The sequence below is a fragment of the Vipera berus genome (genome assembly GCF_964194415.1).
Source record: "Vipera berus genome assembly, chromosome: 1".
NCBI classification, from domain to species: Eukaryota; Metazoa; Chordata; class Lepidosauria; order Squamata; family Viperidae; genus Vipera; species Vipera berus.
In genome coordinates, this window is record NC_138202.1 from 328,214,401 (window position 1) to 328,232,051 (window position 17,651).

The following is a 17,651-nucleotide window of genomic DNA, read 5'->3' on the forward strand; positions in this document are numbered from 1 at the left end:
TATCCACTACATGGGCAATGCAGTCTACAGATTGCTACTGGGAGCTTCTCTTCATGGTGCTATCGGCATGGCTGATAAAGTGCCTTTTCTCTACAAAGCTTGTGAGTGTTCACATTTGCTGCTTTTGTATTATTTCATGTCATTTGAAATTATTTCTCAGTTTAGCTAGGAAAAATGTGAGCTGATGAGAAAAACTAATAATTCTGTGAAAGCACAAGTGCAAAGTATCTTTCTCAGATCAGATTGAAATATCAATTATGAGACTATTTAGAAACATTTAGAGTTACTGCATCTGTCCATATCCTAATAACCACTCCAGTATACTTGTGAGGAATTGTGATCAAAATAGCCTAGAAACTGGCACATTGGGGCCATGAGATTGTTAATGAGGAATACATGAATTGTGCTGATTATCAGCTAATTACCAGGTAATTATCAATGATGGGAGCAGTAATGACCTGCCAGCTTCCCCATTCACTTTGTTTGTGGATGCCAACAGGGAAGGTTGCAAAGGTGGGAAGCTGTAACTATCCTAAGTGCAAATGGTTGCCAAGCACCCAAATCACATGACTCTGGGAGTATTGCAGCAGACAAAACTTTGAGACCTTCTCATAAGTATCACTCATTCAGGATTGTCGTAACTTTGGTCTGAATGAGGGCTTGTTGCTAGGTCTACCAGTATTGGGATCTATGAATGTATCACATTCAGTATTTTGCATTAGGCTGTTGGCCCATTCATCAATTTCTCAGAATGTTACTCTCTCCAGCTATACTGAACTAACAAATATTCCCATAATCCTTAGCTAGCATCAGTCTCTTACTGGTTAGTAAGTATAGTACAGCAGTTAAAATTTAATATATTTAATATATCTGGAGAACAGCAAAGTAGACAAGGCTGGTATTAACATCAGAGAAAAAGGGTGAATTGCCCATTACTTTCTAACTGGTCTTCGTCACTGGGATTCTTTTAGCTGGAGCTTCTGAGGTTTAATTGCTCCCAAATCTAGAGAAATACTGCTGTACCTTAAGATTGAGGGAAAAAATAATTAACTTTCCAGAACATATAGTATACTCAGACATAATCTGAGTTTTCAAGTGTCAGCTCTAAAGAAATGAAAATGATTTCCTTGAGTGCTATTATGACTAAGCTGTTGCATAATTTTTTTCCTGTCAAAATTTCCCTCAGGGATATTTATCTGCTTCCAGTTTCCTGATCCCTTAAAATGGCTTCAAGTAACTTGATGGTAACAAGAATTAGATGTACTTATAATTTAATAAAGAATTGCTTTATATTGTTATTAATTTAGCCTGTCTGCTGTTGGGAGGGAGGTAGGTATTTCTCAGCTTCTTCTAGTTATATTTTATGTCATTTATGCCTTAGTCATTTCCCAGTTGGATTAATGCAATGTACTCTACATGGTACTGCTCTTGAAGACCATCTGACTTTAGTTGGTCCAGAACAACAGCATCAGTAATTTTGGGCATGCATCATTAGATTTTGTAACACCCCACTAGCTCCCAATAGGCTTCTGGAAGCAATTCAGGGTGCTGGTTATGACTTTTAAAGCTTACTGGCGAGAGTGCCCTCTGTCTCCAATGGTATCTGCCTATCCCTTATGTTCAGTAGGGCTATGCTCTAGGTCTCTTCTCTGAAACAATGTCACCTTATTAGACCCAGGAGGTATGCCTTCTTGGTGGTTATCCTTGCCCTTTGGAATGACCCTCCCCCCACCTTTAGAATTATTTTAGTTCTATTTAATGACATGTCTGATTTTTCTCCTATATTTTGTTTTGTACCCCCCCTCCACCACCACAAAGAATCATGTTGCTTGAATTAGACATCCATATATATTTTATAAATATATCGGAAAAACATATAAGGACATCCACAGAATGTCTGGTCACAATTGCCCAAGAAAAGAACTAGAAATTTTTATATTGTATAACTTTTGGTATTATGCCAAACGGGCTTGCTATTTAGCAAATAAATTAATGTCTTCTTGAAGGCAAATAATTTGATAAATATTACTGCAGCAAGTATTGCTTAAATAATAATTATAATAAACATTATTATTACCTTAGCCTGGAGAGTACAAAGTCCTGTAAGTGTTGATAAAGTGATGTGGTCTGCATCTGAAAGGAAATCATGCAGCCTTTTAATATATATTTTTAAAAACATATATTTTTTTAAAAAATATCTTTCTTATTGCTTTAGTATCAGAATATAGAAGTACAATGATTAGTTATAGATAATCCTTTGGCACCAAACTTGTATTGATCATCATCGGCTGGACTTTAAAAATGATGAATCTTTCTCTGCAGGTCATAAGAGTTACAGATCATCTCTCGATTGAGGTTTAAGTGGTCCTTCTGCTACCCAGATTTTGAACAACCATTGCAATTATTCTCCAATTAGGTATTTGGCCCACCATCAACTAGGTCTAAAGTTAATCAAACTATTCTTCTCTTGTTCCCCATAAAAAGATTATTATTTCATTATGTAAGAGATCCCTTTCCCTGTTTATATTTATACAGTACATACATACATACATACTGTACATACATACATTTATACATATTTTTCTTTTTTAACACTGAAATTTAGCATGTACATTCCTATACTTGTAATTTTAGTTGTTTTGACAGTGCTTCAAGTGCATTTGTGTGAGAGTGTGTGAGACAGATGCGGGAAATGTCTGAGTGAAAGGCAGCTATGACACCAATTTTTGGAGACATTTACACAATATTATGATAGCTTACCTTTTTGCAAATCTCTTTGGAGCTCAATTCAAGTAGAATTTGAGCATATTTTCTGCTTTGTGGGGGTTTGACAGCAGCAGTAGTGAATAGTTGACATTTTGAGGGCAATGCTGTGGGTGAAAAAGTTGTGACTCTTCCACCTGCCCCTTTTGTTTCCAACTCTCTTCTCCTGGGGTGCATGGCACAGTGTCTGGCTACATTGGTATAATAGTTTGCCACTGCCATCACCATCTTCCCAGGGTCAGGGGTGGGTGGAAGACAGCATGTGATTTGCAGCCTTAGAATTTATTCAGCCATAAACTGGGCATAATAGAGATAACAAAAGTAAAATCAACTCTGTAACATATATCTGGCCCCAATAGCTTTGAGATACGTGGCTAGAGAACATCAGCCTTATCTTGTGATTTAAAATGGGCTTTATTAAAAATAAGAAAAACTTTATTTTAACTTGCATAATAAAATGCCTAAGCAATTACTACTTTTTTTAAAATCCCATTTATATCCCGCCCTTCTCTGAAGACTCAGGGCGGCTTACAATTTAAAGCACAAATCAATGTGCTTAGCAATAGCCTTCATTCTATGTATATGCCTGCTTATTAGGGCTTTCGCCCCCCCCCCCAAGCGGCATTATTACAAAGTCAGCTTATTGCCCCCAACAATCTGGGTCCTCATTTTACCTACCTCAGAAGGATGGAAGGCTGAATCAAGGCTTGAGCCTGGTGGGATGCGAACCTGCACTAATTGCAGGCATCTGGTGTTACTTAAGGAGGCATTAGCCCACTGCTCCACTTAGGCAAACTCTTGTAAAATAGGGACAGAGCTAATGGGCAGTATTATGTCGTGGGCTCTGATGAGCAGGAATGAAGACACACAGTTGAAGACTCACACCTTGGAGTTCCAGTAACTTTGTGGTCTACCAGCTTACCTGGTGGGCTGGGTAGACCCATGTCTCCTTGTGCTCCGTTGTCCAGGGGAATTGGAATGCTCTGGCTGGCCTCTCCAGGTGGGCCCACCCCAGAGTCAGACTGTTTTTCAGAGTTGGCACAGCGGTCGCTGAGATTCCGCTGGTTCGCCTGGTCAAGGGTCCAATGTTGCACTTCTGAGCTGCCATGTTCCTCCTTGGAATCAAGTTCCACTGAGAAAGGAAAACCCTGGTGGTTCTGGTGTGGGCTGGCTTGGTTGCCAGCTTGAGGACTTCAGGAGGGACTTGTGCCATAGTCCTCACTTAGTGACCATTCTGGAAACCTCTTCCTAAGTTGGTCAATGTTTTCTTCTGACCAGTCGCCCTCCCTCCAACCCCACTTTGTAAGATAGGGGTCCGGATGCTTTGGTCACCTGACCAGGAACCCACAAATTTCCAGGCCCATAGTTTCTGGCCCAAACCCAATCACCTATTTGCAGCCCCCTGAGGGGTTTTGGTCTAGAGCAGGGGTCAGCAACCTGAAACAGTGAAAGAGGCACTCGGAACCGGTTCCCTCACAAAAGGAAAAAGTGGGAGCCGCAAAATGTGTGCGCATGTGCGTACATGCGCGCATGCGCAGAACAGGGTTTGACTGAAGAGTGGAGCCAAGGCGAGATATGCACCTACCCTGCATATTTGAATTGATTGGTTGAACTTTTTTAGCCCCACTTTTTTTTTGGACTGCACGTGGCAGATGACTGGGAGCCGCATGCGGCTCCGGAGCCGCGGGTTGCAGACCTGTGGTCTAGAGGCTTCGGATGCCACTCTGTCTGGATGCAACCTGTCTAGTTTAGTAATTAAGTGCCTTCCCCAACAAAGCTCAGCAGGACTTTTACCTGTAGCTGTACAGGGTATAGAATGTTGACTGAGCAAGAAATCTGCCAGTCTATGATGCCAGTCACTTGAGTGCCTCCTTTGTTGTCCTCACCATGCGTTCAGCTTGTCCATTCGAAGAGGGATGAAATGGTGCAGATGTTGCATGTCTGATGAGGTTAGCTCTAACAAAAGCCTGAAACTCAGCAGCAGTGAATTGAGCCCCATTATCAGAAACCAAAACATCAGGCAATCCATGTGTTGCAAAGAGTTTTTTCAGCACCTGGATGGTCCTAGCAGTAGTCATATTAGGGACTGGAACTACTTCCAGCCATTTTGAATGGCTATCCACTACTACCATAAAAAGCTGTCCTTGAAAAGGCCCAGCGTAGTCAATATGAAGCCTGGACCAGGGAGTATATGTTTCCTCCCACCTATGAACTGGGGCCGGAGGCATTTCAGGCCTAGACCTCTGGCAGATATAGCACCCATGAACTTGATCCTCTACAGCCTTATCTAGGCCAGGCCACCAAAGGTAGCTTCTAGCTAAGGCTTTCAACCATACAATGCCTGGATGGCCTTCATGTAAGGATTGTAAAACTCTGTCCCTCAATGATTTAGGATAATGATGTTGCCCCATAATATGCAGCCCTTGTGTGCAGACAGCTCATGTGTCCTGACAAAATAACTTTGGAAATCAGGACCTGGACTTTTTTCCAACCAGCCCGTGTATACCCATGACAGTACTCTGCTCAGAATTTTATCTGTGGCAGTTTCAGCAGCAATATCCCCAGCGTGGAGGGGAAACTCAGGCAAGTCCTGAATGGATAATATTTTAGCAGCAGGAGCTGGATCAGGATGCATTAGTGGCAGTGGTAGTCTGCTGAGGCCATCTACATGGCCCATTTCCTTCCCAGGTTTGTGAATTAACTTAAATTTGTATGCAGACAAAAATATAGACCATCTCAGCATTCTTGGAGATAGTATGTGGGGAGTTTGCTTATCTGTTGTGAATAGCCCCAAAAGGGGTTTGTGGTCAGTGTAGACAGTGAAATCCCTGCCATATAAATAATCATGAAATTTCTTGACTCCAGCCACTATAGCTAAAGCTTCCTTATCAATTTGCGCATAATTATGCTCAGCAGCAGATAAGGTTCTAGAATACAATGCAATAGGAACTTGTTTCCCATTCTTCTCTATGTGGCTTAAGACTGCCCCCACCCCATAGGGAGATGCATCACATGCAAGAGGTTTAGACTCCATGTAATGAGTGACAATGTAATGAGTGACTTTTCTGAAAGAAGGGCCTTGAGATCCTGGAAACTTTTTTCATGTAATTCAGTCCATTTCCAAGGGGCTTTTTTATCAAGTAGCCTGTGCAGGGGCTCTGCTATTGCAGCCTTATGAGGTAGAAATGTGTGATAAAAATTCAGGAAGCCCAAAAATGCTTGCAGCTCTGCTTTTGATTTTGGCCTAGGAGCCATTTTGATTGGCCTTTAATTTTGAATCAGCAGGGTGAATTCCACTAGCATCGATATGGAACCCCAAAAATTCCTTTGCAAAACAGCCCTGAGCCTATTGGCCAATACTTCTGGGGATTCCCTGGCAATGAGAACATCATCAAAATAAGGACAGACACCCTGTATACCCTTAAGTGTGCGTTCCATAATCCCTTAGAAAATACCCGGTGCAATGCTGACTCCAAACGGCAAGCGTTTGACTTTGAATGCCCCTCTATGAGTTATTATTGTTTGAGCCGTGGCTGTGGCCTCGTCTACTGGCAGTTGCTGATACGCCTGCACTAAATCAAGTTTAGCAAAAATGGTTCCCCCTTGCAAAGAGGCTAGAATATGGCTGACTATTGGGACCGGGTATGCATGTTGATTGAGGGCTTTATTTAAAGTGCATTTGTAGTCTGTGCAAATGCGAACCTCCCCGTTGGGCTTTAGTGGGGTGACAATAGGAGTTTTCCACTCTCCCCCATCAACAGGCTGTAATACACCCTGCTCTACTAACTTATCGATTTTGGAATCGATTTTGTGTTTCAAGGCGAAAGGAACCCTGCGAGGCTTGACCCTAATTGGTACAATGTTAGGATCTTAATTTAAAAGAAATTGGTGGCCCAGTATACGTTCCCAGTTTTGACTCGAAAACATCCGCGTATTCCTCACAAACAGCCATGAGGTCTGCTGTTTGTGTCCAGTTAATGCCTGTTATTTGAATGCCCAAAGCCTCAAACCAATCAAGTCCAATAAGACTTGTTCTTTGGCCCTCTACTACTATGACATCCAGGTGCCCCAAAAACCCTTTAAATTTTACCAATAAGGTGGCTTCACCCTTAATTTTAACGTGAGCATTCTGAAAATCTGTTAAAATAATATCTGAGGGCCTTAGTTTAGCCCACTGGTTGCTGCGTCTGCACACAAAGTTGAATGTGTCATGCGAGATGATCGAGACCGCCGAGCTGGAGTCCAATTCCATTTTACATGGAACTCCTTGTAGCTCTACCAAGAGCTTGAGTTTAGGCTTAAGGGGGCGACAAGCAAACGCTTCTCCGGCTCCTGAAGAACCCCACACTAACTGGACCCTGGGCCCCAGTACCTCTCCCTAGTCAGTTCCTCCGACTGGTGCTTGGGTGGCCTGTCTCTCTGGCGGGCTCTGCACACCACCGCGATGTGACCGGTCCTTCCGCAAGCTCTACACGTGGCCGAACAGAATCTGCAATTGGCGCAGGAGTGGTTGCCTCTGCACCCCTTACATCTAGGTAAGAGAACTACCTTGTAATCGTTCTCTCTTTGTTGGTTGCCGTGGTCTCTGGAGCTTGTTTATTTCAGGTTCTTCGTCCTCTGACAATTCTCTGCTGCATTTGGCTACCTCAAGGTGGACGGAATCTTCTATTTTTGAAGATTTGGTGGGCTGCACTGTTTGTGCAGCTCCTCCGGCTGCTTCATCAGCCATGACCTCGTCCTGTGCTTCGGCGAATGTGAGATTTGGTCTGGCAAACAATCTCTGCTGCAGGGTTCTGTCTCTCAGACCACAGACGAGTTGTTCTCTCAGACATTCCTCTAAGTTCAAAAACTTGCAGAGGCGTGCGGCCTGCCTTAGGCCCACGATAAACTCTGATGCTGTCTCACTGGGAAGCTGCACTCGTTGGTCAAATTTAAAACGCCATGCCATCTCTGACATTTTTGGCTGAAAATGCCCGGTCAGCTTCTTCTTAAGGTCAGCAAACGATACTGCTTCAATGGGTGTTGGCACGAAGAGATTTTCCGCTAGATCGAAAGTCGCTGGCCCACACATGCACAGCAATGTTGCAGCTTTTAGGCCTTCCTCTGCAATCTGGTTTGCTCATAGATAGTTCTCCACTTGTGAGAGGTAAGACGGCCAATCTTCTGGATGTTTAATGTCAAACTCTGTGAGTTTGCCAACCTTCAGCATCTTTTCCTCGATTCCTGCGTTGTTGGATCCTGCTTCTTAGGCTCAGGGAATGCATCCTCTGAGCATGCGGCCGCTAGTGTAGCTTTACTAGCCAGCCTGGGGGGGGGAAAGATGCCTCTTCCCACCAGTGAGTAATGCCGACCCCTCGTGACTTCAGTCCTTAGGCCGTGAAGCAGGATCCCATCCTTGTCGCCACTATTATGTCATGGGCTCTGATTAGCAGGAATGAAGACACACAGTTGAGTACAGAGAAACTCATTCTTTTATTAAGCTGGAACCGTACTGAGAACCTGGGTGCACCTTGCCACAATATATAGCCAGACCTTCCTGTTAGCAACCAGTCAGATTGAACCTATGCTTGCCGCCCAAAGCTGACCAATTGCAGGACCAGAGACCATTAGTTCTCCAGCAACGCACGTGGTGATGTACCAAAAGCCCAGTACATAACAGGCAGGAGCTAGATTCAGACAGTTTTAAGATGTTCCAAAACTTGCAAGAATTGAACTTGCACAAAAGCAAACTGTCCATACAAAAAACGGGGGCAAATTTCTGAATGCTTTTGAATATTCATTATTTCTGCATAAATATGAACTAAAATGTGATCTGTTCTTCACATATGTCCTAAAATTAGATAGAGAAGCCAATTAAACTAGTGAGTCAAAATATTACATTTGTTCATTCATTCATTGTGGAAAATTATCCCCCCCTCCCTTGGCCTGAAAAAAAAAGTTCATTCTGACTTAAGACAATCCTTAACTAAGATTGTTTGCTCCTTCCCCTCCCCCACAACTGTTTCTCCTCAGTGTTTTAATTAAATGGCAGGGTAGAAAATCTGTTTGATAATATCACAAGCATCTCTGAAGAATCTGATCTGATTTGATTTGGTTGTGACTAGCCAAGCTATTATTATCTTCCTTGCAGTAAGGATATTTTTAGCATTTTACCAAAGCAAATGGCTAGATTAGGTTGCCCCAGCAACTGCAGTTTCACCTTGGAACTCCTTTAAACACTGCAGGAAGCATTTTGAACTTTACTTTCAGAGGGATTTGTGTAAAACAAGTAAAATCATCGGAAAATGGAGATTGTAATCAGACATTTTAATGTACAGTGTGTAGGTTACTGGATCTGAGACTTTTTCGTAAACCCAATTCCCTTTCACTGATAATGATGGATACCATATCTTATATTAATACAATGTGCTCCTGTTGTGTTGGTGAAAATAAAACACTGGGTCTCAATTTCATGGAGTTAGCTGTGCTTAAATCTTGTGAAAATTAATAAAGCATATTAAATTGAACTTGTTTGCAGTAGGATTTAAACGTGCTATAATTTGTATTGGACTGAAGTTAGAAATTTTGGTTCCTAAGACTAATGAAGGCTTGTTGTTATCTGTAGAGCTTATAGAATATGGTCTTGATGAACAGTGGGAAGATCTGTTACCAAGGAAACAATCAGATAAATGTAGTTTGAGCCCATATCAAGAAAGAGATTTATATAAATGACCCCTCCCCAATTTTCCTGGAGATAAAAGAAGGAGGAAAGGTAGCAGATTCAAACTTCAAGGTTCTGTTACTGTGCTACAACTGTTCTAATAAAAGTAGCTTTAGGCAGACACATCTGTTTCTTAAGCTGGTCTATCTGATAGGACTGACACTATTGTGATATGACAGAAATATATACTGTAAAAACTTCACCCAAATACCATTTGTTGCACTAGGAACATCCACATTTATGAGGGCCTATGATACATGTTTTAGAATTTTGTGTGTGTGTGTGTGTGTGTGTGTATGTACATGTACATGTACATGTATATGGATTTTGAATTTGCCCAATGAAAATTAAAATAAAGAGGAAGGGTGGGTAAGGGAATTGTTTTATTTGATTAGCTTGGCCTACTTTTTACTATTAAATAGCTTTTGATTTTTTTTTACTAAGGATCCCATTAGGATGCCATCAGAGGCAGATGGGAATGTCTGTTCTCCGAGCCATCCAGCTAGCTTCAATGAACAGGCCTCCTTATCTTCTCAGCAGCCTGAAGCGATGGTTAATGCCCTCAAGGTAACATGCCTTGCTGTGCTTGGCACATATGCCAAATCTCCAACTTGTATGTTCTGTAACCATCCATAATCCATTGTTTTCAAAGCATCAGCATATTTCATAGGAAAACTTTGTTGTTGTTGTTGTTGTTGTTAGTTGCGAAGTCGTGTCCGACCCATCGCAAACCTATGGACAATGTTCCTCCAGGCCTTCCTGTCCTGGGAAAACTTAATATACCCTAAATGCTAGTTCTCATCTCTTACATGTTATTCACAAATCATTATTTATAATCTGTCTTGATTTGGGTTGTGAACTAGTGTGTGCTGTCCTCCATGCTTGAAAGGTTTGCATTAGTGAGCTACAAAGAGTCTTGTCTTTTCATCTAGACATCATATGGATAGGGTTTTTTCCTCACATCCTGAAAATCACATTTACAGAGGAAAAACATGGAAAGTCATATCAGCTAGTCTGTCTAGTCCAGCCTCTTCAGTCTGCTTTATGTTGAACTATAAGTTCCAAAATCTGGTAACTGAAACCATCAAGGATGATTTAGTCTATACAAGATGATCTAGTCTAACATTCTATTTCCAACACAGAATGGGTAACCATCTTTCAGGAAAGCTTATAAACAGGATGTCATGAAGGAAAAATATTTTTGTTGTATATTTCATAAGTTGAAACTAAAATATTGAATCTTACGACACAGTGATTTTAACCTATATTACTGCAGGATACACCCCTGGCCATTGGAAGACATAGAGTGCAAAGAAGTGGTGGGACATTGTAATCTACAAAACATCTGGCCTCTTGCCACCTTGGAGCAATAGGTTGTTTTTGCATCAAATGGAAGTAATTTTCCAGTGTATTGCCTTATATTTTGGATATTTTATTAGGAAAACTGTGTGCCATGATCCTGCCTCCATTTTACATTTCACAGCATATTTGTGAATGATACAGAATGAGAATGAAACAGGTGGAATATACAATGGCATGAAGAAGTAATTAAAGATGATGTGGAAATCAGAAGGATGGTGTGTAGAATTGAAACTGCTTCTGAACATGCAAGTCTCAGTTATCATGCTAATAATAGCCTACTGGTAAACCTGTCTACCATAGTGTTTTTAAAGTATTTTCAAAGAAAACTTAAAAGTCAGTGCATACTTTAGGAAAGTAAAGCCTTGGCCAGAACCTTGGGCGAGAATGACCACATCATATTTAAATTCAGTATAATGCAAATATAAGCAATAGAATATAATCCAACCAGTGCCTTAAACTTTAAAAGAGCTGATTTTAACAAACTCAGAAAGAGCCTAAGAAAAATTCCATGGATAAAAATCCTAAAGGGAAAAGCAACTCAAGAAGCATGAGAAACACTGAAAAATATGATCATAAAAGCCCAGTCCAACACAATACCACCGAAAAAGGTAAACAAGAAATCCAAGAAGAAACCAGTATGGTTGAACAAAGATCTCTCTGATAAACTGAAAGACAAAAAGGATAAGTACAAAAAATTTAAAGAGGGACACATAACTAAGGCAGAATATCAGCAGATAGCCTGAATCTGGAAAGATAGAAGTCAGGAAAGCAAAGACTCAGAATGAACACAGACTTGCAATTCAAGGAAGCAGTTGGTCCACTAAACACGGCAAGGAAGTAACAGGCAGTAGAGAGAAAGAAGAGCTGCTTAACTCATTCTTTGCATCAGTCTTCATGCAAAAGGAAACTATAGCTCAACCTACCAAAAACATAATTATAAAAGACAGACTAGAAACAAAAATTAAAATAAGCAAGAAAATGGTAAGAGAACACCTGTCTGGCCTTGATTAATATAAATCACTAGGACCTGATGGATTACATCCCAGAGTTCTGACAGAGCTGGCAGTGTTATCTCAGAACCATTGTACCATATCTTTAAAAAATCCTGGGATACCAGGGAACTACCAGAAAATTGGAAAAGAGCTCATGTGGTGCCCATCTTCAAAAAAGGGGAAAAAAGAGACCCAGGAAACTATAGACCAATCAGCCTAACATCAATACCTATGAGCCTTGGTGGAGCAGTGGGCTAATGCCTCCTTAAATAACACCAGCTGCCGGCAATTAGTGCAGGTTCGAGTCCCACCAGGCTCAAGGTTGACTCAGCCTTCCATCCTTCCGAGGTAGGTAAAATGAGGACCCAGATTGTTGGGGGCAATAAGCTGACTTTGTAAAAATGCCGCTGGGGGGGGAAAGCCCTAATAAGCAGGCATATACATAGAATGAAGGCTATTGCTAAGCACATTGATTTGTGCTTCTTAGATTGTAAGCCACCCTGAGTCTTCAGAGAAGGGCGGGATATAAATGGGATTAAAAAAAAAAGAAGATACTGGAAAAAATATAATAAATATAATATAATAATATAATATAATAATATAATATAATATAATATAATATAATATAATATAATATAATATAATATAATATAATATAATATAATATAATAATATAATATAATATAATATAATATAATATAATATAATATAATATAATATAATATAATATAATATAATATAATATAATATAATATAATATAATATAATATAATATAATATAAAAAACAATAAAGAAACAGATTTGTGAACATCTGGGAACAAATAAAGTTATAACTAGTAGCCAGCACAGGTTTGCTAAAAATAGATCATGCCAAACCAATCATATTTCACTCTTTGACAAAGTGACTAAATTAGTAGACCAGGGAATATACTTAGTATAGTATACTTAGACTTCAGCAAGGCATTTGACAAAGTAGACCACAACCTACTTCTTGGTAAACTAGAAAAATGTGTGATAGACAGCATCACCACCAAATGGATTTGTAACTTGGTGACAAACCATACTCAACAAGCAGTTCTTAATGGTACTACATCTACATGGAGGGAAGTGTAAACAGTACCACAATGTTCTGTCTTAGGCCTAGTAGTCTTCAGTACTCTTCAATATCTTCATAAATGACTTAGATAAGGGAATAGAAGGGGAAACATATCAAATTTGCAGATGACACTAAGCTGGCAGGAATAGAAGACAACCTAGGATCCAAAAAGATCTTGACAGACTTGAACAATGGGCCCTATCCAACAAAATGATATTTAATGTAGAGAAAAGCAAGATTTTACACCTAGGCAGGAAAAACCAAAGGTACAAATACAAATTAGGCAAAACCTGGCTCAAAAACTATAACTGTGAGAGGGACCTTGGAGTTCTAGTGGATGATCACTTAAACATGAGCCAGCAGCCAAAAATGCTAATACAATCCTTAGTTGTATAAACAGAGGCATAGAATCAAAATCACGTGAAGTATTAATACTGCTTTATAAATCACACCTGGAATACTGCATCCAGTTTTGGTCACCACATTACAAAAAAGATGTTGAGACTTTGGAAAAAGTACAAAGAAGTCCCTGGAGACAAAAACATATGAAGAACGGTTGCAGGAATTGGGTATGGCCAGTCTAGAGAGAAGCAGGACTAGGGGTGACATGATAACAATATTTGAGGGGCTGCCACAAAGAAGAGAGAGTCAACTTATTTTCCAAAGCACCAGAAGGGAAGACAAGACACCATAGATGGAAACTAATCAAGGAGAGAAGCAACCTGGAATTAAGGACAAACTTCCTAACAGTGAGAAAAATTAATCAGTGGAACAGCTTGCCTTCGAAACTTGTAGGCATCACTTGAGGTTTTTAAGAACAGATTAGACAACCATCTATCTGAAATGGTATAGGGTCTCCTGCTTGAGCAAGGGGTTAGAGTAGAAGACTTCCAAGGTTCCTTTCAGGTCTATTCTGATTGACAAACTGATAATACATTTTATTCAATTCAATTTTTATTATCACAGCCAAAGGCCAACACATAAATTAAGCATTCAAATAAAACAAAACTAAACAGGACCAACACAAGAAGACATAGCAATATATTACAATTAATGATGTAATCAATGGGTGACCAAGGTCTGCCTAGTTTCACAGACAGTATAACAAAACCTAGCTATCTTCAGAAAAACTGAATCATATTGACCTGACAATAAAAATACATTGAGTATATTCTAATGCTGGATAAAAGCATGTAATAAAATTAATTATAAAAGATTATTAAAAAGATCTAAAAATACATTTTATGTGAACAAATACTTTTTATCTGTCCTTAATCTGCTCCAAATCATTTGGCTCTATTATTATAAGATTGGGAAAGATTATTTCAAAGTTCACAGTTTCATTAGCTTCTATTTGTCTTTATTATTTATTATTAATTTTTAATTGACATATATTTATTTATTTATTTGAAAGGTATTAAATTCCTACAGTCATTTTATATTGTGTTTTGCAGTTAGTGGATGCATATTATTACTTTGGAAAGATGCTTGGAGAAAAACTAATGCATAAACCAAATTACACAATGCTGAATTAGCTATCTCTGGAGTTCTTTGTGCTCTCTGACTTGGTTGCTTGATTGGACGTGTTTCATTAGCCAACTAGGTAACACACATTACCAACTAGATAACATCATCAATGCTTGTGAGAGTGTTACTTATGGTAGTTTGGTAACAAAACATCTTCAGGCAAACAAGACTATGAAATGTCTTCAAACAAACAAAGGACCCCACAATTCAACCCTAAGCTATGTACATTCTTTTCTGTGGCCTTCCTCTGTTATACAAAATAAACAGGTAAGTTTTTTGGCCTCTAAGAGATGTGCCTCTTACTATCAGCTTTATAGTAAGGAAATAAACAACATTTTCAGGAAATTATCTTACAACAGCAGTTTTACAACATCTCGTTTTTGGTGTTTTGGAAATGGTGAGGAATGAGCATACATTAAAGTAGCAACAGGGTTCGGGACAATAAAAATGGATCTAAAATAGGTCACAACATATGCAAAATCTGCTTAAATTAAAAAGTCAGTTTCCATCCATGGATACCGCTTGGACAAACTTTGGTCATGTCTGAGCAATAAGAAACAAAATAGTGATTGCATACAGTATGAGCAAGTGTGAGCGTGGACTGTGTAATATTGTATTATTTCCTTGTGTAATAGAAATAGCAGTTTGATCAGTTATTAGCATTTAAAATGAAATAATTTTAAGCAGTGCTTTTTTGTTTTAAAAAAAAAAAGGTGCTGGAACTCACATGTCATACAACCCGCCTTGCCTACCATACAAGGTTCCATCCAAAAAAGATGCTGGAACTCCATTCTGGGAGTTCTATGAGAAAAAAAAGCCTTGATTTTAAGCAGGAGACCTGTATGAGTGCTTGAATGCAAAAGGTGAAATGCAAGCTCAGGACTGCTTTAATATCACGACAGTAATTTCTTTAAGTACGGCATCTTGGTCATTTAATTGTGGCACATGAGCTTTAAAAGAACAATTGACTATGGACCTTTAAATTTCTAGAGAATAGCACATACTAGTTTTAAAATCTAAAAAAATAATTCACCAAAGTTCCTCAAGTTTACAATGTCGTCAACTTTACTATTATTATTATTTTTTAAAAGAATACAATTACTTGAATTCACATAATGTCAGTCATGAGTAACCAGGAACATTTACTGAGTTCAAAGCACAGAAAAGTTTATTATTACTACCTGTAATTCGAGAATCTAGTCAACTAAAGGTCAAAGATAAATTGGCGCTAAATAAGAGTAAACAGAATTCATGGAGAGTGGGGAAGGGGCCGGACTTAGTTATTTTGTGACAATGCAGTTACTCTAAACTGATGACATACTTAACCCTGCCTTCCAGCTCAGCTTCTTCTTCTATATATAATAGGATAGATCACAAATGTAGAAAATTTCCAAATGCATGTTCATTATTAGATTTGTTCAACAAATTCTAGCAGTAATGGCATTTTGTGTGTAAAAAAGAATTTAAATTAAAAAATGTTGTTTCATTCCTGCTTCATGGTTGGTCTTCATGTATTCATCTCTAGTTACTTTTGTGATTTTCCATCACCTAAAGTATGTTTTCTGTAGTTCAGTGCTGATGGAACAAGTTCAGTTATGCAATGGCCTATGTAAGAATATAAGTGTCCTGATGGATCAAGCCATAGATGAATCTATGTGTCTAACAATAGCCAACTAGATTCACATGCTGCAGTGGAGAGTTACAGGGCCCTTACACTGTTTTCCCAGCAACCAGTATTTCAGGCATGGGTGTCCAACTTTTGGCTTGCCTGAGTCTCACTGAGTGAAGAGGAATTGTCTTGGGCCACATATACTGTAAAATATGTTCTTGGCCTAGTACTCTTAAACATCTTCACCAATGATTTAGATGAAGAACTCATCAAGTTACAAATGACAGCAAGCTGGCAGGAATAGCCAACATTCCAGAATAAAGGCTTAAGATACAGAAGGATCTTGACAGACTTGAACATTGGGCACTATCTAACAAAATGAAATTCAATGGAGAAAAAAGTAAGGTTCTACATTTAGGCAAGAAAAACCAAATGCACAGGTACGGTATAGGTGGTACCTTGCTTAACAGTAGTAACTATGAGAAGAATCTTGGAGTCCTAGTGGACAATCATTTAAATATGAGCCAACAGTGTGTTGCAGCTGCCAAAAAAGCCAACACAGTGCTAGGCTGCATTAACATAGGGATAGAATCAAGATCATGTGAAGTGTTAATAACACTTTATAATGCCTTGATAGGGTCATACTTGGATACTGCATCCAGTTTTGGTCACCACGATATAAAAAAGATGTTGAGACTCTAGAAAGAGTACAGAGAAGAGCAACAAAGATGATTAGAGGACTGGAGGCTAAAACATATAAGGAATGGTTGCTGGGATTGGGTATGTCTAGTTTAATGAAGAGAAGGACGAGAGTTGACATGATAGCAGTGTTCCAATATCATGGGTTGCCACAAAGAAGTGGGAGTCAAGCTATTCTCCAAAGCACCTGAAGAAGGCAGGACAAGAAGCAATGGGTGGAAACTATTGAAAGAGAAAAGCAACCTAGAACTAAGGAGAAATTTCCCGACAATTAAAACAATTAATCAGTGGAACAACTTACTTCTAAAAGCTGTGAATTCTCCAACACTGGAAGTTTTTAAGAAGAGACTGGACAACCATTTGTCTAAAATGGTATAGGCTTTCCTGCCTGAGCAGGGGGTTGGACTAGAAGACCTCCAAGGTTGTTTTAATAATAATAATAATAATAATAATAATAATAATAATAATAATAATAATAATAATAATAATAATAGTAGTAGTAGTAATAGTAATAATAGTAATAGTAATAATAGTAATAATAGTTATTATTATTATTATTTCACTAAAATCATATAATAATGCTAAAAGTTTATGATCTTGTGAGGCTTCATCTTCCTACACTTCAAGGATTTTCTTAAGTCTTCTCTCTCTGAGTTTGAGCCATGGGGGAAGACTATTAAGTGCCTTCTTCAGGAACATTCTGCCAGAGCATTGGCTGAAACATTTCCAGAATGGATTCAACGAAAGCTGCAGGATTACTTACTTCAAAGGCAACCAGCTTGGAGGCTCCTCCGGGTCTTTTGCCAAAATTGCTATGGGCAATTCTGAAGCTGGAAGCACTTCAGTGAATACAGGTTGAAAAGGCTGAGGGAAGTCTTATCCTGAGGTGATGGTCCGAAGTG

At 39.2% G+C, this 17,651-nt stretch overlaps 1 protein-coding gene across 4 annotated transcripts in view; it reads left to right on the forward strand.

The window, feature by feature from the left end:
- The window catches only part of CCDC85A (coiled-coil domain containing 85A), a 179,808-nt gene that overhangs the window by 145,803 nt on the left and 16,354 nt on the right, over positions 1–17,651 (forward strand). For 2 of the 4 annotated variants that reach the window (XM_081336984.1, XM_081336986.1), the window contains exon 4: positions 9,908–10,030. The exons of the other annotated variants lie outside the window; for them this stretch is intronic. In XM_081336984.1, the coding sequence (XP_081193110.1) occupies positions 9,908–10,030 (123 nt within the window). The remainder of the gene's footprint in view (positions 1–9,907; positions 10,031–17,651) is intronic. 4 annotated transcript variants of the gene reach the window in all.